Source organism: Scomber scombrus, chromosome 9 (assembly GCF_963691925.1).
Source record: "Scomber scombrus chromosome 9, fScoSco1.1, whole genome shotgun sequence".
Taxonomy (NCBI): Eukaryota; Metazoa; Chordata; class Actinopteri; order Scombriformes; family Scombridae; genus Scomber; species Scomber scombrus.
The window spans coordinates 23,775,566-23,798,336 of NC_084978.1; the positions used below are offsets into that span (position 1 = coordinate 23,775,566).

The 22,771-nt window shown below is 41.4% G+C and overlaps 1 protein-coding gene across 1 annotated transcript in view; it reads left to right on the forward strand.

Moving 5' to 3' along the window:
• Nucleotides 1–22,771, forward strand: part of tenm1 (teneurin transmembrane protein 1) — a 149,327-nt gene that overhangs the window by 38,230 nt on the left and 88,326 nt on the right. The window contains exons 3-4 of the mRNA XM_062425412.1: nt 2,067–2,310; nt 9,336–9,574. Coding sequence (XP_062281396.1) covers nt 2,067–2,310; nt 9,336–9,574 — 483 coding nt within the window. The remainder of the gene's footprint in view (nt 1–2,066; nt 2,311–9,335; nt 9,575–22,771) is intronic.

Sequence of the window (22,771 nt, forward strand, 5' to 3'; positions counted from 1 at the left end):
AAAGGAACATGTTATGTATGCTAAAAATATCAAATTGAATGTGTGAGTGTGAATTGTGCATCACTGCAGATGGCTCGGAGCAATAAACAGCAACGGAGGGAGGACCACATTTAGTGAGAAATCCCAGCATGTTTGAGTGAAACCAAATGAAATAAACATGCACTGGTGATGTGAGTGATGGTATGTCATAAGTAATGAAGAGAAAATTCCATTGTGTCAGTATGCAGAGAATGGAGACGATCATTTTATTACATACTTTGGAAACCTGACAAAGGCAATTCAGCTATGTTGGAAGATCAATAAGCAGCATTATCTTTTAGAAGATGAAAAACTTGTCATTTTCTCCAAACGGCACTTTGACAGCATTCATATAGTAATTTTGGAAACATTAACGTCAAATATGCAGATACATCCTGCCTGCTACTGTAACTGTGTTCAAAATGCAATTTGAGCTGGACAGATGGCATCATGGAGATATTAAAAAAGAAATGTTTACAGAGCATTCACAGAGCTGCTCCTGCCACAGCATGAACAATATATATCTTCTAAATGTGAGTTTCTAACAACTGTGAGTCATAAAAGCTGATGCACTGTATGGCTTGTCAAGGAACATTGGTACTCATTGGTGGATGTGACATTGCATATTAGCTCATGTGTCGACAATGTTATAGGGTGAAGAGTTCAAAGCAATGATATGATTTTTAAATATTGTTTGTAATGTTAGTGTACGTGCACAGATTTAGTATGATGAAAATGTGGACGATAAATGTTCCATAACTATTTTTTCTACAATATTTGAAAAAGAAGTTACCTCCATGTTTTTGGGTGAACTGCAGACTCCGGTGACATGGAAGGTTTTTATGCTGTCAATAGAAACTGTACCGAATTGAAACTATTTCATTCTTTAAATTACTTTAATTCTTTACTTTTCTTAGTTTTCATCTGGCAAGAATCATAAAATCTGCTCTCTGGTGGCATCTGTGTAATAGTTACACTTGAATAGAGAAGACTGTGGTAATGTGCCAGGTGGAGCACATTTCCACACGGTACATTTTAGCTGACATTTTGGCAGCAAATAGAGGTTGTGGGCCAATACTGCCTGTCTACTGGATTCTGGAGTCCTTACTCCCTTACAACGGATTGAGGCTAATGTTACGCTCATTGTCAATACAGCTGGACAGAGTTGGTCTTTTGGGAGAAAAAGATTGGCATGCTCATAGAACCATGATGCAACCATATGGCATGAGCTGTCCCCAATAAACACTGATAACTAATATCCCAGGACAGTTGATGAACTCTCGTGAATACACACGTGTTTTCACACACGTGAAAATAAACTGTAAACATACAGAGACACATTAAACAAACATGTGCACACACACTTCATTTTTTGCCAAAACTGTAATTAGTCTATTGCTCACTTTTAGAAGGATGGAAAGAGAGGAGAGAGAGAGAGAGAGAGGAGAGAGAGAGAAGAGAGAGGAGAGAGGAGAGAGAGAGAGAGAGAGAGAGATGAGAGAGAGAGAGAGAGAGAGAGAGAGAGGAGAGAGAGAGAGAGAGAGAGAGAGAGAGAGAGAGAGAAAGCAGCAGGGAAGGAAGAGACCGTGAGAGAGAGAGAGAGAGTTATAGCAAAAGGAGAATGATAAATGATGGATTGAGAGAGCTCTGGCTAGACCCTGAGGTTACCAGTGTGAGGGAGTTACAGCTGGCTAGCTCATTCCGCCGAGCTACAGATCTCATAATAAACATCACATGAGTAGTTTGGGCTGGCGGGTGCAGATTAAGCCAGAGCTGTTAGCTCTTTAAAGACTGCTCACTGTTGCAGGCAGCCAAGAAGCTATTTATAGGGTAGCTGGAAGTGTTTCAAAGCAGGTAGGACAGTAATGCACCGGACAGGGACAGTTTTCAAGCTGATTTATGTCCCTCAATCAGAGTAATAACAATAAACTGTCAACTAACACGCCACTTTTATTTGTAATTTATGATACTGTGCTCCTAATAAACCTATGTTTATTTCTCCCCTGTCCCTCCCTCCTCCTCCGCTTCTTCGCTGTCTCTTCTCACAGAGCTGCCCAGCAGTCCAGGTGGTCAATTCACGTTTCGCCCGCTGCCTCCTCCTCCCCCGCCGCCTCACGCCTGCACTTGTGCCCGCCCGGCGCCCTACACTCAAGTCAGTCTGCAGAGGAAGACCATGCCAACACGGTGCCAGGCCAGTCAGGGCGGCCAGGGGGCAGACACCAGTTCGAGCGCAGACCAGGCACAGCTTCACAACAGCTGGGTGCTCAACAGCAACATTCCCCTAGAGACCAGGTAAGAGAATGCAACCCATTAAAAAAGTCCCTGTTCATTTGACTTATATTAAATCTGTTGTTTTATATTGTGAAAAGAGACGACAAAAAAAAAAGATGATTAAGGATTTGGAACAAATGGAAGGCTTCGTTCCAAACGCTGCCAGGCCAAAACGGTGCATATGTCATTTTGTAATAGAACCTCTTCAAATGAAAATATCTTCAAGGCAATTCCATCCTACTTAAACATAATGTCTCTTGATTAAAGACATTTCTTTAATCTCACAAATGAGGATCATTAGATTAAAGAAAATTCTTTCATCAGGACTCTGAGCTGGCAGACGTTCACAATTTCATAGAAAAAAAAATGAGTAGAATGTTAAAGAATAAATGTTGGACTAAAGGATTTGTTAGGATGGACATGTTTTTGCACGTGTAGAGAGGGAGAAAGTGGAACACCATGCAGGCCTCTTGGGTATTATTACAGGACTACGCACACCATCAAAGTCATAACTAATCTCTCAGGGTTTTTTAAAAATCCTCTTCATTTCTCTTACCCCCACTGCAGAAAGATCCATCAGGGGACCCGTATCTGAGTTTAAACTACCCCAAATAAAAGTCAAATAATACCTGGTAGAAATGTGTTCCCCTTTCTAGGCATGTATTGTGATTCCACTTCCAGTTGTGCTACTTGAAAACATTTTTTTCCCAGATGCTTGGAGATGAGTTGCCGGAATTTCGTCCCCTTCAAACAGAATTAAGCATTCGCTCGCAACATAAGTAATAATTGATCAGAGAATTATTAAGGAGATCCTCATTTGTGAGGCTGCGTTTCGGGAAGAAGCAGCAAGGTGGAAAAGAATATGTTTGCATGTTTAATGGGATCTCAGCGCGGCAGCTGAATTCTGGTATTATGAGTGAGGATGAGATTGGCAGGCTGCCACGCCAGAAGAAGAGGTTTTAATAAGTTATGCATTAGGCCATAATTAGATCTTACCTCATTTAAAAGAAAGGAAGAATAAAATTAGATTCAGTGACAATTTAAATTAATCATCGCCCAGACATGAGTATCAATGTAAAAGACTTGTCAGAAGTGCATTGTAATTACATTACTGTGTCTGTGAGTGTGTGTGTCTGTGTGCTCTTTAAATGAAAATCCAACATCAACAAAATTCTCTGGTTTTTTTTGGTATTTTGAATAATTTAAACAATATTTGCTGAATAAAAAAAAAACCTCTCCCCCAAAAGAGAGATGTGATTATAAAACACAATTTCCGCAGCGGCGCGGTATATTGGATGGTGTCTTTTTGTAGTAATACATTTTTGCATTTGGGATTTTATAGTCAAATAAGTTTCATTTGATAGTGCACTATTAGTTCAGAACCATGAAATGTAATCATATTCATAGTCAATAGAATAGTGTCCCTTTATAACATAATTCAGATATTATTGGCTCTTCTCTATCTAGCTTATTGTTGACGGGGGGCATAAAAAAAAGGGTCTTCACTGCTTAACTGTTTTGAGTTGGATTGAATCACCCTCATTTCTCTCCTCTTTCTCATTCTCGGATACACTTCTAATCTAATGAATTCATATTTTTTACACCTACTGTACTCTGCTGCTGCTATCAACTCAATCTCAGGCGTGAGATTAAAGATTTATCAAGTATTTACAAACATGACATGAGGGCGTATGCCAGTGGAATTTTAAGTGATGCTGTGACCTTAATAAAAAATGGCCAAAAAAAAGAAAGAAAAATGTATTTGCTGGTGTCAAGCACACTTCCATTTTCCTTGATGCGTATTTGATGAATCTGTATTGAAATGTATTGATGTTGCGTCAGCAGAGATTAAGATTGTTTGAAGTGTGCATAGATTTCCTTTTCGGCCTCATATCCGTTATGTTTCTGGAGAGGCCAGCTTGTGTCAGTGGAAGGATACAGATATGGATATTCAATATATCTGACGGGGTCTCACACTGGGTGTGTTAAGAGGCATAACAAATGTTGAGACTATAATAAATTGACTGGTGCCCTGCCTTCTCTCCTTCCTCTTATCTCTAAGAAGTGAAACTACTTGAATCACACTGTGTGCACCAAACTAATACATGCACACACACACCATATATCTGCATTTACCTGTACCCTATGCACCCCCACCCACACACACACACACACATTTGCACATATCCAGTCAGAGACAGCCCTTGGGCCGTAGACTCCGACCTCTTGAAGAGCAGGAGCTCTCATTTTCTTCCTGTCTCGGGGGAAATCTGCCCTCTGATATGAATTCAGAGCTTCCTGGGCGTTGCCCCTGGATATTGTCTGAGATGATCAAAGGCAGGGAGCCAGGAAGAACAGTGAAGCATTTTTTAAAAGCACCACACAAGAAGAATAAAGTTCCACATGTGTTGACAAACGCAATTTCTCCAGCTGGATTCTGATCCCCTTTGCTGTAATCCACCGCCAACAGAGCAATAAAAGCACCACAGTGGACCCGACCTGTGTACTGGCCTCAAAAATGTGAAAATGTTCACCTGTATTTAACATCTTTGTGTACGCTTGTCTTTTGTTGGAATCGCAAAGACACGCTCCGTTTGTCTGTGTGTGTGTGTGTGTGTGTGTGTGTGTGTGTGTGTGTGTGTGTGTGTGTGTGTGTGCGTGCGTGCGTGCGTGCGTGCGTGCGTGCGTGCGTGCGTGCGTGCGTGCGTAGCTGTCCTAAGTTTATGTCCTCTCAGAGTTGAACTGCCATTGACCCTTAGGTGTGTGGTTGCTCTATGTGCAGCCTCCTGTGTCCCCCATGTGACTCTCAGCCTTCAGCTGATGCCGTATGGGTAGAGGAAGAGAGGGAGGGGGAAAGACAGTGAGGGATGGATGTCATCTGTCTCTCATGTTAAACAGAGCCAAGGGGCCACGATATAGATAGACAGAGCGAGAGAAATGCACAGGGAGAAAGAGACTGGCAGAATGAAAAAAAAGAGGGAATGTAAAAGGAGAGACGATTGAGTGAAGAAGGAGATGAAAGCAGGCAGAAATACTACTACACAACAGATATCAGTCTTTAAATTCAGCATATTATTGGGTTCTGAAAAATGAAAGTTTAATTTGAAAAATCTGTCAATGAGGTGAGATTTCTTTTCTGTAACTGCGCTAAAACCTGTCCACTTTCATTTGCTATATTCTGCTATCATTTATTGCTTTAATATTGTGTTGCCTCATATAAAGCAATTTGTTTGAAAACTCTATAGAAATAAACCTTCCGTGCCTTGAGATAATTTCACCAGTTCTCTATGCAAATCCGCTTTTTAAAAGATTTTTCTTGTAATTTGCTCGACACAAGCAAGATGATCGGCTTTACTCTGCCTTCTTTCATGATACCCAAACTCATGTCTCGAAAAAATTCTTCAAACTCTAGCCCCTCTGGCAGATTGTTTTTAAGTCTACAAGTCTTCAAGGCTGAATATGAGACTAAATGACTTGTCAAGATGGATGTGATTTTGCCGTGTATGAGGGCAAATGGACGGTCTGGTGTCCAGCGACGCTGTCTGTCTGCTGTCTGGGGCCGCTTTAATGGCCTGTCCTCTGAGGGCCCTTCAGAGACCGCGGTCTTTACCAGCAGTCCGTGACCTCACGCCCTCCGCTGCACGGACGGAATAACACTCTGGCAAGCTGCACGCCTGCCCCGACATATCACACTCGCCGCTGGTATTAACCCCCGGAGAGCACACAGTAACCCGGGGTAATCATTGCTTGCCGGTGAATTCCAGGAGCTCCAGGATATTTTTTTGTTATGAAAAAGCACACACACACACATACAAACCTCACAGACAAAAGAAACCCAGTGAGTCATACCTGTTTGCTGCCTCTTGTGTCTTCTGCGAGCATAGCTATCCTTTGTTTCCACACTCCAGCAGTTCGTTTTTGTTTTGTTTTTTTTGTTTTTTTATGGAAGTCAATCTGGCCAGAACAAGACACCACTGGAACTACTTATAATTGCCTGCCCAGATCCACTTTTCCAAACTGCATAATTTCCTAGCCCCCATATTTCTGCTTCCTCATCCAACACCCTCCAACCCTCACCCTCCATTATCCAAACACAATATAGATGAAATGCTACCTAGATTAATTGCCCTTCAGCTTAGTTTCCTATCATCATCTGCCATCTAACACACTCTTTTTTATAATGAAAATGAACCTCATCTTCGTTTTACTAATACAGCCATATAACTTAAGTAGTCACTTTGATGAGTAAAAAAAAAGGAATAGGTAAGTCATTGATCCTTAGCTGCCAGGGCTTTTTCATTCTCTTTCATATCAGTACAGCTCAGCATTACAGTAGCTGCTCATAATGTTGCACCAGAGAGGCATTTTGTCAAATATGGGCTTCTTCTCTGATCAAGTGCCTGGACTGAATAAGGGCTCAGTTATATATTCTGTGGCTCATGCAGAGTGGTGTAGTGTGCTGTAGGCATCATGTGCAGTTTGTGGGCAGACTGTTTTCTATTGTTTGACTGGTTATAGTGCACTAACGTGTGAGTCATTTCTGTGCTTTGTACTTGTCACATACACATTGCTCACCTCCTATAATTTATAACAGAACATCATATAAAATGCAAGTGGTTTTTCCAGCGCTTAGGGAGTTTCTCAGACTGCTTTTCGGCAATGATTTCAGCTTTCCGAAATTAATCTTTGATGATGAATTACTTGCTAATTTAAGAGACCACTTAGATTAAAAGCACACAAATGCAGCCAAACGTGTGGGATATTAGTGGTTTAACTGAATTACACACAGCACTTCTCGACAGTTCTGCGAGCTATTTCGACAGGTGAGGTTTAGGGGGGCCGGATCTTGGCTGTGGCGAAGAAGAACAGTCTGTCCTGTGAGTGTGATATCTGAATCCTCAGCCAGCATGTGTGCGTCATTTAAAAAATAGCAGGAGAAGGGGTCTGTTCTTAAATCTCCCACCTTGGGGGGCCTTTAAATGAGTTTGAGTCAGCCCTGCTTCAGAGTGAGAATGAACTCCACTGAGTGCAGATTTGCATAAATAGAATCAGAATAAGATATTCGATACCTGAGAAAAGATGATGTCTGTGCTGTGCTAAGTTAATTGGTGAAGCACTCAACCCTGTCCTAGATAGGCCTGCACAATAACTCTGGCTTCTTTTTTTTTCTTTCTTTCTTTTTTTTCCACCACAATTTAATTTAGGAAGACACAAATAGTGGTCCCAGAGGTGGCAGGTAGTTTGTGGGACACACAATGCAGAACGGCTTCCAAGCCAAGAAGATAGGACAGAAATTAATTGACTGTTCCCTAAAACCCTCCCACTAACTGTGATTGTCCAGTCATCACTTAGCAACTATAACTAGGCACGGCAGGCCTGTCGAGCTGAACACTCGGGCCATACCGCCTACCTGAACAGCACCTGTGCGCTGCGGAACATCTTGCTTTTCATTTCGGTGGCCATATGCAGCCACACAGCCGGAGTAAGCAGAGCGGCTCAGGTGCGGCTCGAGCCACATTGCAACAGCGCATCATCTAGAATTTAGGCTTGTCACCTTTTTTTTTGGTCTGTGAGGCACAATGTTCTCAGCAAAAATAGACCGTGAAAATGATCTGTTGATAGTCATATTGACATCGAACCAGCAACATCACATAACTGACACCTATCGCTATAATTACAATGCAGTGGCGGCGCCTGACAAATTTCTCAGGGGGAGCAACGGTTCTGATGATGACTAAGGTGACCCGTTCAATGGGAAAATTAATAGGCGGCAAGACAATTGCCACATCGTGTTATTTTCTGGTCAACTTACATAGCAATACCAAATGTAATGGCTACAGGGAAAAGTTACATCCAGGAGTCTTCAACAAATAAAATGATCTTGGCTCTACAAATGAAGATCAACAGAGAGATAAACTGTTAGACATTAGACACTAGAAACTAAATACAACTGAAATTTAAAAAGAAATAAAACATTTAATTTTTGATACACATTATCAAAGGTAAGCTCAATGTAAAAAGATAGGGCTGGCATCAGCAGTGACGCAGCAACAATGCTGTCTGTGTGTGCAAGCTGCAGCACTTCAGCGAGGTAGCCGTCACGCACAGGTAAAGGTAGGAGGTGTCACCCGGGTGGAAGATTTCTCCACAGCTGTGTTCACAGAGCTGTAGTAAGAGCTATACTCAGGATTTAAAACATGTGGAGGGTCTTTTTCTCTAGCCTTTACAAAACCTAAGTAATAGAAAAGCATTGTTAGCAATCATCAAGTAGTCATCTACTGTGGAGTAACCCACTCAGCTACTTAAAAAGTATGAAGTAGTCAAAACTCCATAAACACTTTTATAAAGAACAACTTTATTATTAGACCAACAGTTTTTAGTTTGCAGCACTCTTCCTGTTATTATCTACCTCTGTCTGAAATCAAAGAGCCACTGTTTCAGCAAGTTTGACAGGTAAATCTGCCACCATTAACATATAACAGCGTATGTGCTGTGCAAGCAGATGGGTCTAACAAAAAGAAAAAGCACAATCTACACCTAGAACCTTATATATACTGTATATATGAGCCCATCACCTCTGATCTATCGTTTTATCCGTATAATTAGGTAAATTCAAAATATATATATTACAATAATGAAAAATGTATAAAAGTAATCATAACAGAACGTATTATAGATCATGTTACATCAAAATATTTACAGAACTATGACAGAATAATAATTGGAGTAGGAAAAGAGATTCAGCTTAGTAGCAATAAACTAAATGACATTTAGTAAGACGGTCTTTAGTTATCAGTCGCTGTGTGTGAAAGCTTACTGAAGTTCGCTGTCATTCTCAATCTTCTCAACAGCAAGGAGCCACTTTATTAGAACATACAGTAGATTCATTTTTTGACAGTAGAAACCGCGAGGATGGTGCAGAGAGTAGCTCACATTACCACAGCCCACAGTCTTAGCCATCTCTTACATTACCTAGAGGGGCAGGGCTTAGCAAACAGTCAATTGCTGGTTGGAATGAAAATGTGTTCTTTGTGTTTCTCCCACAGACACTTCCTCTTCAAGCAGGGCTCTGGTTCTTCAGCTCTTCTGTCAGGGGCCGGGCAGGGTTACCCCCTGACCTCTGGGACAGTGTACTCGCCTCCACCCAGGCCCCTGCCTCGCAGCAGCGTGACCAGACCACTGTTTACCTTCAACAAGCCTCACCGCTGCTGTAACTGGAAGTGCACAGCCCTGTCTGCATCACTCCTCACTCTCACCCTGGCCCTGCTGCTAACTTACGTCATCGGTGAGTTACAGTACACACCAACCACCGAGTCCTCTAGTTTGTCCCGTGGAGCCGCACAAAAAGATCAGATTTTTATTTAATTTCTTTCAAAACGGACGGCGTGAGGAGCCAGGAAATTGGGCGGCTTGTCAAGAGACTGCCTAATTAATTCAAAACAGAATCAATAAAAAAGAATACAGAAACAAACTCTAACAGGGAATTTTACACATACAGAATACTGCAGGCATCAAAGGGTAAAAATAAAATACAGGGGGAAATAAAAGATGAGGGGATCGATAGAGATCAAAGTTGGGCCGCTGAAAATTTCACACTCTTATTTGAAAGAGTTGGCTTTTAAAACAGCAGGTAATGTATTTCAAATGTGACCCTCTGTAGGATATTCTAAATTGTAAATTAGCTGTCCTGGACCAAAGCGCACAAACCTGGTAATTATTCTGTGATGAATACACACACATACAGTTAGTGCTCACTCTTTCTCGCACACACACACAGTGACACAAACACACAATTTATTACTTTTCCACCTTTTTTGTTCATGTTTATATGATCTTAATCAGTTACGGTGCGCCTTAGCTCACCACCTTATTGTCTGCACTTTTTAAAATGTTTTTATTGTAATTGAATTTAATTGATTTTTTCAAGGCCAGATCTTACTATTTAAACCTCTCTGCTTATCTTGTTTTAATCACACTCTATTAACAAATTATTAACAGCTCTTTAATTTTGGTAATTATTTTGCTAATAAACTAAGCTAGTAATTAAAATATTGACTGCAGTTTCTGGTGAATGTAATGTAATGAACTTTCTGGAGATCATTTGGAACTTAAAACTGCGAGAAAGTTCCCCTGCAGTCTGGAAGATCATCAGCGGAGTGTGTCAAAGTCAACTACCAAATTTATTCATCGATCCCCTCCGATTGCGCCTGTTCCCTCCTCAACCTTGGCCCGGCCCCTCCACCTCGGCACATCCTCTCCCCTCCGCCTCCCCCAACTGCAGATCTCCCAACCCTCCACCCAGCCAGTTCATTTCCCTCCCGTGGTGGTGCTCAAGGTCACGCCGGAGCAGGCGGGGGTTCGCATTAATCACACAACCACACAACCACACACATCACAGACAGACATCACACACACACACACACACACACACACACACACACACACACACACACACACACACACACACACACACAAGCGAATCCATGCAGATTAATCCCCAGGCTGAACCATGCTATTCCATTAATGTCCCGGCCCCGGTAATTAGTGCATTAGTGAGGAGTGTGAGTGATGACTTGGAGACGACATCACCTTTTAATTGGTGTCATGCTCCACTCCTGCTTGGCGATGATTGATCTCTATGTTGACATCACCATGGCAACTACAGTAAGATGTATGGGACGTAAGCATCAGATGATATGTTCGCCTGTAAATCAAAGATATTCAAATGTAAGATTAAAGTGGTCATGGACTTAATGTCTTTGTCTAAAGGGAGAGGTTGAGACAGAGGCCACCAGATGATTAGGCTCTCTCATTACATAATGATTCAGTCATTTTAATTAATTAATTAATTAACAGCCACTGACAGGAAAGGGGGGGAAAAAATCTCTGGCTGTACGGCAATTTCTCATCCTCATCAAACAATGGCTGTGCTGACTTTTGTTGTATTTATTGATTTTGACTCTCATTAAATCAGGTTGATGAATTCTTATTCTTATTAGCATAAATATGCTGATAAGATTCACAAGAAATAATATTCATTATTTAAAACATGATAATGAACGATCCTTTATTCCAAATAAAATCAGCCCCTGCTACCCGGTAGCTATTCTATTGTATTCTTATATTGTAAATATTCATTATTACTTTCATACTGAATCTGTGCTTCAGTATTATATAAAGATGACTCACTCTGCACCATCTATGAGCTTTTCATCCACACAATCACATCACAGCTTTTCCTTTTCTTTTTTATTTAATGTATAAACTCCAAGAGACTCAGCACACGCGTGTAGAGCTGAAACAATTTATCAATGAATCCACAAACTATTTTGATAGTCGATTAATAATAGTAATCCTACATTAATCCTCCAGACTGGGGTACCCGCAGACCCCAGAGGAATAACTCTTTCTCATATCTCACAGATGCTTTGTTCTGTCATTCCAGTTTTTTAAGACATTTGTCAATCAAATTCTTCTGATTTATTTTTAAAAATAATATACTGAGTTCCTGAGGGACCCCCAGTCAAAAGCACCCAATTTCACCTATGCCGTTTTGATAGGTAGAACTATTTACTGAGTTCATGTTTGCCATGGGTTCTTATTAAAAGTACACACACTACCAGGGGGGAGGGGTTTAGGGGCACTCTGCCAGTTATTTTGAAGGCTTTGTAGAAAAATTGTACTTGGGATAAAAGCTGCAATTTGCATTAAAGGACAGTATATATATTCATTTCACACAATATGCTAATTAACTGTAACTTTTCTATAATAATAATAATGATCGTTTGTTTGTTTTTTTCAGATGATATTATTTACATAATTAATAATGTTTTGAGATGAAATAAGTTAACATTTTTCTGTGATGGTTGTTTATTCATTCTTTGTTTATTACTGTTTATTTATTCAGTTTTTTCTTGGGCGTCCCCAGGGACCCCAGTTGGTAGTCCTTGTAATGTTGGTAGGATGAGGGTTAATCATCAAAGTCAATTTCCCAGAAAAAAAGGGGAAAAAATCCCTTATTCTAGCTTCTGAATTTTGAGGATTCGCTTTTTTTTGTCTGAAAAAACATTATGGGATTCTCTTGTTGTTTAAAAAAACAAACAATTCTGACATTTTACAGACCAAATAATTAATCAGTGAGATCAGCCGAGAAACAGCTAATAAAAGTACTTGTTATCTGCAGTCCTTTCTGTTCACAACAACAGCCACAACTCCCTCTCTATCTTTCTTTATCCAGCAGTAGAAGTGAATATAGTGTGTATTGTCTGTCAGTGTGATGCCACAGATGCTGCTGACTGAATCAAGACATTTTCAACATTTCAAAAAAAAGATATGACATATTCCTTTACGCTCGTGCCAAGCTGGAGCCGAGCAGAAATGTAAGAGATGCCCCCCCTCCCCTCCTTTGGTGAAAATCATCTTAACGCAGCTGTTACATTTGGCTGAATCTTCATCTTTTCTCATGACGCTCAGCCAAACTTTGCTGTGTTTGCCGCAGCCATCCATGGCTCGGCGTGTAACCCAGCTACAACTTGCTATGTGGAGGCGCAGAGTGACTGGTGGCCTAACAACCAGGTCCTCGCGACATTGACCATTTGTAGTATGTTTTTTTATAGTTTGGAACCAGTTTTTAATACCAACCTCAAATTACTGACATACCATAAAGCTCTTTAGGCAAGTTATGTGACTTGTTTATTAAATTGGGGAAAAGTAACCTAGCAAATAATGAGGCAATAATATTATGTCTCGAATTAACGTTTCCAATTAGCACAACAATAGGACGATGCATGATTGCAGAGATAAAGCTGTGCCTAAGTGATTGCAGCGTATGCCCCCTGTTGTGATTAGCTAAGGCAGTCCTCCGCTCTTTCTTTACTGCCCTCTTTCCTCTCCTCCCATACCTCCTGGTGTTGCAGTGGCTGTGAATAGCTTTGTTAATTTGTTTATCTCCCAACGTACCCCTCCTTCCTGCAGTCGTAGCTTGTTATTAGGCACAACACGGCCATCAGATATGAGGAGCAGGCATTATGATAGCGAACGGGGCATTTAAGGAGAGATAGAGGACAGATTAAGATTGCATCTGTAATCTTGAAGAATATTGCAGCTGACAACACTACCAGTAACTGGTTTTCTATTTTAAGCCTCATTTAAGTTTTGCCTCCATAAAAACCCACCTACCATTGCACTACCACGCTGTCAAATAAAAGAGAAGCTAATTGGAGTATTTAATGAATGCCTTGCTGTTTTAAACAGTTACAATTTTCAGTTGTTGACTCAAATATGAGGAGAGGGCGGGATGTGTCAGTTATGAAAGATAATCATCTCTATGGCAACAGGGAGAAGCTTCTGACGTAAGTGAAATGAACAAGTCAGCAGCTCCATGCAATCAAATAATAACCTCCAAATAACATTTCAGACAGATACACGCACACACACACACACACACACACACACACACACACACACACACACTGTGTTTACACTTTAAACAGATATTTTCTTTATGGTTCTGTTGTGCAATACGTGGTGCTTCAGGGGGCCTGGTGGTTCCATAAAGAGCCAAATGACTCATTAACAGCTTTAAGTTCATTATTTTCACGCTTTTTCTTTCAGTAAATCTGCTTTCACAGTTTGATGGCAATTCGAAGCATCTACCTTAAAAATGATCCAATATTCACAGGGGTCAAACTCAGTTTGTCTGTCTGTTTAATAGAGCTACAACTAATGATTAACAAAATAGTTACATTTATTTTCGGTTTTCCAATTAATTGATTACATGACTATTTGTTTCAGCTGTTCATGTTCATGAAACTAGCCTAATTTGTCAAATAATTGTCAACAATTTTGATCAATTAGCCTGGTGAGTCATTTTTCAAGCAAAATAAATAAATAAGCTGTCAAATATATTCTGTTTTCAGATTTTTAAATGTGATTTTGATGATTTGCCATATAAATCTGATGAAGGTTGGATAGACTGAAATGTTATCTAATAACAGTTTCAACAGTAAGCAGTTCTTCTCACTGAACTGAAAATCTTTTAGGGGATTTTCCGCAATTAAATAATAAAAAATATCTACAGATTAATTGGTTTTTGAAAATAATCATTAGTTGCAGCCCTACTTACCAAATATCAAATTATGTGCTTGGTGGTTAGTTTTGAATAACAGTTCTTTTAATAAGTTGCTCCCTCTTGATGTGAGTTTCTCCTCTAGACGTCCTAGCAGGACTTGTCTGTCTCAAAGCGCCAAGCTGATTACAGCTTATCATGAATTAAGTGCCTGTTCTGTTCTGTGTTGTTGACCACCCTCACTAGTTTAAAAATGACAGCTGGGAACTGAGGCACACATTATGCCTCCCATATATTAGGCCTGGAAGACATTCACATGCATGATAGTTGGGTGTGAATGAATGTTTGGTCCTACAGAAGTTTACATTATAACAGTCTGTGGAGACCTGAGCATTATAATTAAGCAGGATCCCTCGAGCTTTTGGCTCGACCGCAACAGCAGGTTGCTGACACGTTTGTCCCTGACCGACTGACTGACTGATGAAGTCACACCATTGGTCCGCCAAAGACAGCCAAGTATCCCAGAAGGCATTTTGCACCAACTGGCAGCAAACAGCAATGGCTAAGATTCTGAGCCAGGCCAAAAGCTGTTGTCAATTTCACTTTAGGACTGTTAATAAGTCACTTTACTAAGTTTCAATGTTTTATTAGGCGAGAAAGTAACCATTTGGATTCCTGTTTGGCGGCCAGTTTATCCAAATAAAAGTTTTCAGCACACTTCCTGGGGGCTTGGTCATCACATGTCACCATTTCCTGTATCCATTGTTCCAAATACTAGGTTTTTAGTTTTTTAGTTTTTTGAGGTTTTTAGTATTGTTCTTTTGAGGTTTTTTAGTCTTGCTTTTTTTCTAGTCCTCCTTTTAGCCTAATTCTGTCTTCATACACAGCCAACCACAATATGCTGAGAGCAAAAGTAACAACTGACATAAAGCTAAAGGTTGCTACAAAGCTTCACAAGTAATAACAAATACGCAACCTGCTGGTGTTGCATCTGATTTTGTGAGTTGAAATGTGTGATTACAGTTGGTACGGACGTAACACAATGGAAAACATTTTTCAGTCTTTCAGCTGCTGCATCTGTTCTCACATTCTGGCTGCGTTGCCATGTTTGTTACAGCCTGCTGTGACTATTGCTGTGCTAATTTGAGCCAAACATACCACGAATAAACTGCATCTACTGGCTGCTGACAGTGATGTATAATAAATCTTATCACAGAGAAGAAAACAAGACTAAAAAGATGAAGACAGGTGCGAGTTTTTCTTAATTAGCCATAAAAAATAATTGCGTGATAAAAATAGTGATTTTGAATTTTTTAATTTAAATAACAGTTACTCCCAGTCAGCGCTGTTATTTCTGTTCTCCATGCCAATTTACCAAAGTTAAGTAAATCTGTTTTCAAAAGTGCTAGATAGACTTTTGGTTACATATGCACATCAATTTGTGGATATACTGCCAGGTCTGATTGATCCGGCGCTGGTACTAGAAGCCTTTTTTAGGCAAGATTGGCCTCTTTCAATTTGCAAATAGTTACTTTCATCTAGTGCAGAATAACAAGCATCAGAATACAATTTACAATGTGATTTAGGAAGAGTCTTAGCGATAATAACCACATGTCACTGAGCATAATCCGATGACCCAAAGGTTCGCAGAAAAACATCAATACTGCTCTGTTTGATTAGTGAGTTTACCACAACAACTTGTCGGATCTTTTCTGTGCAGTTGATTAAACACCTGTCGACTTCATGCCGCAGCAGGGATGATGCGTGGTTTGCTTCTACGGTGTCTAATTTGAGAGAGGAGTTTTGTATGATTTTACGCACGGATGGCACAGCAGCAGTAACTTCTTTCATTATTTAAATCTTTCAACATGGCAAAAGGATCGGTCAGGATTTATGGTAATTAATGTTCTGTGTGGGACTGCCAAGCTAGTGCTCACCGATTCCATGTCTGACAGTAAATCAATTGGAGTAATGTGGCGATACTCGGGATGAGTCCTGAGCGCTGTCATATCTGTTAGGACATTTTTATTTTTGGGATACTTAGTCGATTATTTAGACCAAAACAAGAAGCTTAGAATCAGAAATAGGCATAAACAAAATGAACAAATAGCTTTGAGTTACTTGTTAACAGCTAAGAAAACACTTCAAGTTTTGTGTGTAGGCGGGAGGTTGGAAACAAAGGTGATCAGTCACTGGTTGTTCATCACACTGGTTCACACACTTATGTTTCAAACATATTGCTGGATGGTTGACTCCATTTGGCTCTCAGCTTACATATCCAGCAGCTGTTATGTGAACTGTAGCTGATGAAAGTACCTGAAGAAAGTAGCTGATGCCTGCTCAAAAGTTGCTAGATTGGTTGCAAAGGTTTCTTTTTGAAATAAAAGTGCTAAAGGCATTTGAAAAGTTGCCAAATCTAGTGATGAAGTTGTAAAGTTGTAAACACTCAAGAGGAGAGCGGAGGAGTGTGGAGTTTCAGGCAGATGTAGGGTAAATTTATAGCAGTGTGAACATAGATGTTTACAAAAAAGTGATAATGTTATCCGAGGTTTCCGGCAGAAAAGGGGGGCGGGGGGGCGGCGGAGTAACAAAGTAGCAGAGTGAGATGTCTGTCCTCCCTCCTGCTCTCTGCTGTAAACACACATAGCTGTTCGCGAGCAGCTGCTGTCATGTCTCCCTGGGTCTCGGTGCTTGTTTTTCGGCAGAGACTCTCCTGCTTTCTGCAAGCTCAGCCTGCTCCCGGATGGTAGGCGGGTTGCTCTGGTAGCTGCAGCCTCACTGTCACACATGCTCTTTCTCTCTAGGCCACACAGTCGCTACACACTGAGCTATTCTTTAAAGGCGCTATGCTACTTGTAGAACACATTTTTTGACATGTGTAGAAAACATCAAAATCCCTGATGCTTACGCCCCATGGGGAGTCAACTCCCAGTGGCAACTCCCCAACTGCAAGCCTGGAAACCCTGTTATCAGATGATGTGTTCACAAATTCATAATGTGGGGGATAAAAAGCAGTTTCCACATAATCTGATGAAGTCTAATGGAGATGTTACAAGGTGAAAGTTAAAAGCAAGTAACTCTTAAAGGTTTAAGAGATTAAACCTTTAGAAGTGGTATCTGAGAAATACTCTGGATTATTTTCAAAGATGTACAACATTGGATCATTATAGAATCCAAATCACTCAGCAGAATCATTCAGCAGCTATTGTACTAGAAATGTTTCAGTTACAAGGGACCAACTGAAACATGTACAAAGGCTATACATCACTTTCATGTTTTTTCTTCTTCTTTTAGACAGCGCTATGAAAAGAGACCAAAGATTCAGGGTCATTGTCTAAAGCAGCTGATTAGTAGTCATAGATTGGCTGTGTTGATCCTGCACTGCTCCCCACACGCTACACAGATGACCAGCGCTGTCCCTCTTCAACACCAGTGCTCCTGACTCTCACAGCAGTTTATTAGCAAACACGGCAAACACAGAAATTTAAATAGAGAAACCTGTAAAACATGAAAACTGATGGTCCCAGTGAGCTTTCGTTGTACTATCTACGCTCATCAAAGCCAAGTCTAAATCCTCTCTTACTGACAGCCAATCAGGACGGACTGTGTTGTGATATGTGACATTGCATCTTGTGAACGACTCGGTGCGAGTAGCTGTCATTTTTAAAGTGACCTAACTCCTGTATAAGGATAAACACATAAACACATTTTTCATTATCTGATTCAGTCTCTGTCTGATGCAGGGAGATCAAACCCATACAGAGGCAAAGACATGTCCAAAAATAAAAGATAGTCCAAGTCTAAATTGGAATTGTTCAAAAGTGCTGATTCACTCTGCTGAAGATCTGCTACTTTTATTCAGTCTGAAGTGCACCCAATATGCAATCAGACAGCACAATCTGCAGACTATTGCACAGCATACTGTACCTTGAGATGGCTGCACTGAGTGGGATAAAAATGCTTTAAAAAGTGTTGAACATTTGGTGTGGTTATCAACAGCTAGGAGGTGCAGAGAACAAGTGCAAATGCAAAATGATGGAAACAACACTACTTAATAATGAGTGGGATGTCTGTAATGGATGCAGTGCATTCATTAGACTGTGGCAACACTGAATAGTAACCTCAATGGAGTGAGCAGTCATAGTGGGGACTGCAGTCTGTTCTGATAGCAGGTGGTGGGCAGGAGGCCAGAGATTGTGTGCATAGGTGGAGCCACAGGGTCAGCCGGGTCCAGTGATGGCTGTCGGGATGAAGCTGTTGTGGTGCTGAGTCGGCCCGGTCCTAATGAAATGTTCCTTTTTCCCAAAGGAAAGTTTTTGAACAGGTGGTCACCTGTTTGTCTGGGATCAACGGAGATCCTTTTCAGTGTGCAGCTCTGAAGGCAACTTGAAACCTATTTACTCAGCAATGCTGAGTGGGTAGGATTGGCTGCTATAACTTCTTTCAAGCAAGGCCTGGAAACTAGAACTCTTTTTATTAGGAGCGTTCTGGCTCAGCGCATTTCAGTCGGACACAAAAAACTCTGTCACACACAGTGACTCAATCGCAGCACAGCGATGCCGTGTTTTGCTCTGTGTATTGCACTTTATTTTCTTTGTTTCGACAGATGTTTTTTAATCTGTCATGTAACTATAGCTCAAACTGAGATGGTCCTTCACCTTTGGTTCAAACTGCTTCTGCATTAGTAAATATTTGCCTTTTTTCTGCTATGTGCGTGTGTATATATGTGCTATGTGTGTATTTAGGCCAAATTGTATTATTTTTTTAAAGAAAATCAAACCATTTGCATCACAAACACTATTTTAACCATTGTATTGTTTCTTCAAAACAAACAAGACTATAATAATGAGCAGTTCATTTGCGTTTTCCCCCCATTTTTTCCTTTAATTAGGGCTCTTACAGCAAAAAAAGCAACACACTGTGGTTGCATGGAAACAGAAATATAAAGTGAAAATTGGTTTAAACTGATCCGCCCCTTTTCAAGAATCTTGATATTTTTTGGGGGAAAATGAGTAAGAAAAAAACAAAAACACAAACAATGAGCTTACTAATGCATCTTAGTCCAAATGTGTGTATGTCTGTAAGCCTGTGTTCATGACTTTCTACCTTGTATGAGACTGTGTGTGTGTATGTGTGTGTGTGCTCCTCACTCCCAGCGTCTTTCAGCCAGCTGCTTCATGCCTCATTGGGGTCTGTATTGATCGGTCCAGTTTCTCTTTGTTTTCAGTCCTCTATTTTGGTCGTCTGATGCAGCTCTAAGAAACCTGCTGGCCTTTGCTAAAACTGCCCTAACAGCTAGAGAAGCCTTTGGTAAAATTGCTTTAAATGGCTAGACAGTCTGTGGTCAGAAAGCTCTGAATGGCGAGAGAGCCCTTTGGTAAAATGTCTCCAGAAGGTCAGAGAGGCTGTAATAAAATAACCTCAATAGCTTCAATAGTTCACCTCGCAAGTACATGCTCACACACATGCATGCGGTCGTGCACAGCGGCGCACATTCATCTACTCTTTTCTTTCCTGTCCTTTCACACACACACACACAAATGCGGACACCCACGCACCGTCATACACAGAGATTGAGCTGTATGTGAGTGCGAGTCGCTGTACGTCTGCAGTGTTTTAGCTCTCGGCGGTGGTAGATGGTGGCTGCTGGAGGGTACTCCAACATGGCGCCAGTCCCCTGCTCATTTAACACAATTCTGTCTGTCTGTAACATGACTCAGCTTTCAAAAAAGTGGCCGGATCAGTGCGACAGCGAGTGGGATACAGACGTGGAGTGTGTGGGACTCTGACAGAATAAGCGAGGGGGCGTGATTAGAAATGAAAGAACAACAGAGAAAACGCATGAAGCAGAAAGCTGTGATCTGTTGGACTTGGTGTACTTTCCACCGTGACTAACTAGATGACAGCGACAGCGAGTTAACTGGCAAATAAACAGCAGGATATACTGAAAATCTCATCATCCAAGACGGGAGAAGTGTGTCACCACCTCCGCTCTTCCTTTATCCCTCTTTCTGTCATTTCATCCCCCCCTTTTTATCTTATCCAAACAGGACTTTCCATTCTAGATTAGCAAGGTCACACAGATGCCAGTCCCGTACCAGTCTAGAAATTGACGCATGAGGCCCTGCTGCTGCTGCTGCACACACACACACACACACACACACACACACACACTCACAAGCACAAGCAAATGTCAGCAGTCACACACACACTCATGCACGTAAACATACACACTTAAACACTCATGACAATGGCATTAACAGCTTTTTCAAGAGGTTTGTGGAGGAGAGTAAGAAAAACACTTTAGCAACTCTTGTCTGTCAGAGTGGAGTGCAGGCCGACAGGCAAATAGGCAGGAGGGCAGGCGGACCCCCAGGCATTCAGTTTCTTCTCTAACGTTGACTTAGACACAAATTTGTTTTATTGGCTCTGAAGTCCTTCTCCTTCACTCTCCTTCACACTAGTTTTCACCATTTGTCTCTCTCCTTCTTTCTCACTCCCCTCTCTCCCTGTCTCTCTCTCAGCGTCTTTTATCTCCCACTGTCTTTCTTTCTTTCTTTCTCCCATCCCTCAGAAGTTGTGGCTTAGCTAGAGGCTGACACAGCCATGCAGAACTTGGATGAGCAATTGCTTTTACTGTACATGCTAAACTACACAGTAAATCCAATGACTGATGCTGTTGCAAGTGTTTGCTGCTGGGCAAAGCCAGCCGTGGTCTCGAGGTTGTCGGGCGGAATATAGTTGGCGGTTAGCTATGTGTATGAGCGAGAAGAACTTGGCAATCAGGGCCCGGGTGTGTTTCAGCTTGTGTGAGAGTATTGATAAATCATTTTTAACTGACTGCAGTGCTACCTTGGCTGTAATGGTTATCGATAAGACAGTATATTAACAGTCAATCTCACCCATTGTGTCTTGCAGCCTAGCCCAGGACTGTTACTAACACCAGATAACTGCACGTAGTGTAACACAGACATTAAATAGGAATGCATGCACACTTACACACACACACACATTACACACACAGGCTCAAACACACAATTTTTCTTTCTCTATCTCCTACTCTGTCTCAAACCGTGAGTGTGAAATCTAATCATCACTGGAGCTAGAATCATTTTCTATCTAATCTGGAGACACACACACACACGCGCGCGCGTGCACGCACATGCCTGACGACAACAATAGCAACAACTGCAGCTGCAAGCTAGCATTATCTCTGCGTCTACTAGCTCAAATAGGCTGCTTTTTAAACTATATGGGTATAATGGCGGAGAGAATTTAGTTGTTCAAGGTTGCAATTTGTTACGGTCACAGGCCACCTATACCTCTCTGCATTCCAGCTGTTCATGTACAACAGCAGCAACAGAGTGGTTGTTATCTCAGCAGCCTCGCTACATTTATCCAGAAATATCCCATAGCTTGGATTTTACTTGTCTTTTTATTTCTCTGCTTGGTAGTTTAACTAAAACTGAGAAAAGCCACATCAAGCGGTTCTTTCTGTTACATCTGAACTGTCTCTCTCCACACCCTGCGCCGTTGTCTCCAGCCTGCCACATCCTCCAAGCACATCTCGGCGGGGTAGCCGACAGCGAGGGTATGGTACAGAACCCCCTCACAGCAGTGCCGTCCTATTACCTCTGGCAGTCATCTCACTGTCATACTGATCAATGATTCATGTGTGCAAAGGGCCTCGGCCTGTTAGCTCGCTGCGCTGCTGCTCTCTGCTATCTGCTCTCTGTCGCCACTGCCGCTCCCGTTATAATGACTGGACTCACTCGGAGTATCTCTCCAACATGTGACGGTTGTGTTGTGTGCGTTTTCACAAGAGCACGAAAAAGAGGGATGGGACACTGAGAGAGAGAGAGAGAGAGATGGATAGACAGACAGGGGAAAAAGCGAGTGAGAGTGAAGTTTCATGCTGAGCACATGCTGCTCGCAGAACTGCACACTGTGTCTGAGTCTGTGTCTGTGTGAGTGTGTATGTAATTCATTTGTACATGCACGCACACACACACACACACACACACACACACACACACACACACACACACACACACACAGTAATATACCCAGGAAGTGGGAGGAGCTGCTGATAGGAGGTTTTTTTTTTTAACCACTGTAAATTCCCAGGTCGACACAGGGCAACCTGGGTTAAGACTAATATCATCACTGCAGTCTCCCTTGTTCATTTTCACCTGGGGATTATTGTTGTCCATACCCCTTTTCTCCCCTTTAATTCTAATGCTATCAGCTGCCCAATAAACTAAAAAGAACCAACAGAAAAGCTATTTCCTTTAACAGTAGTTTGCTACTATATGTTTGTGTTATCGCTGTCAGTTTGAATGATTTCAATGATGCCTCAGAGAAATAATGTTTTTCCTGTCAGTTTGGCCGAGCAGATGGCTCTAAATACAACAA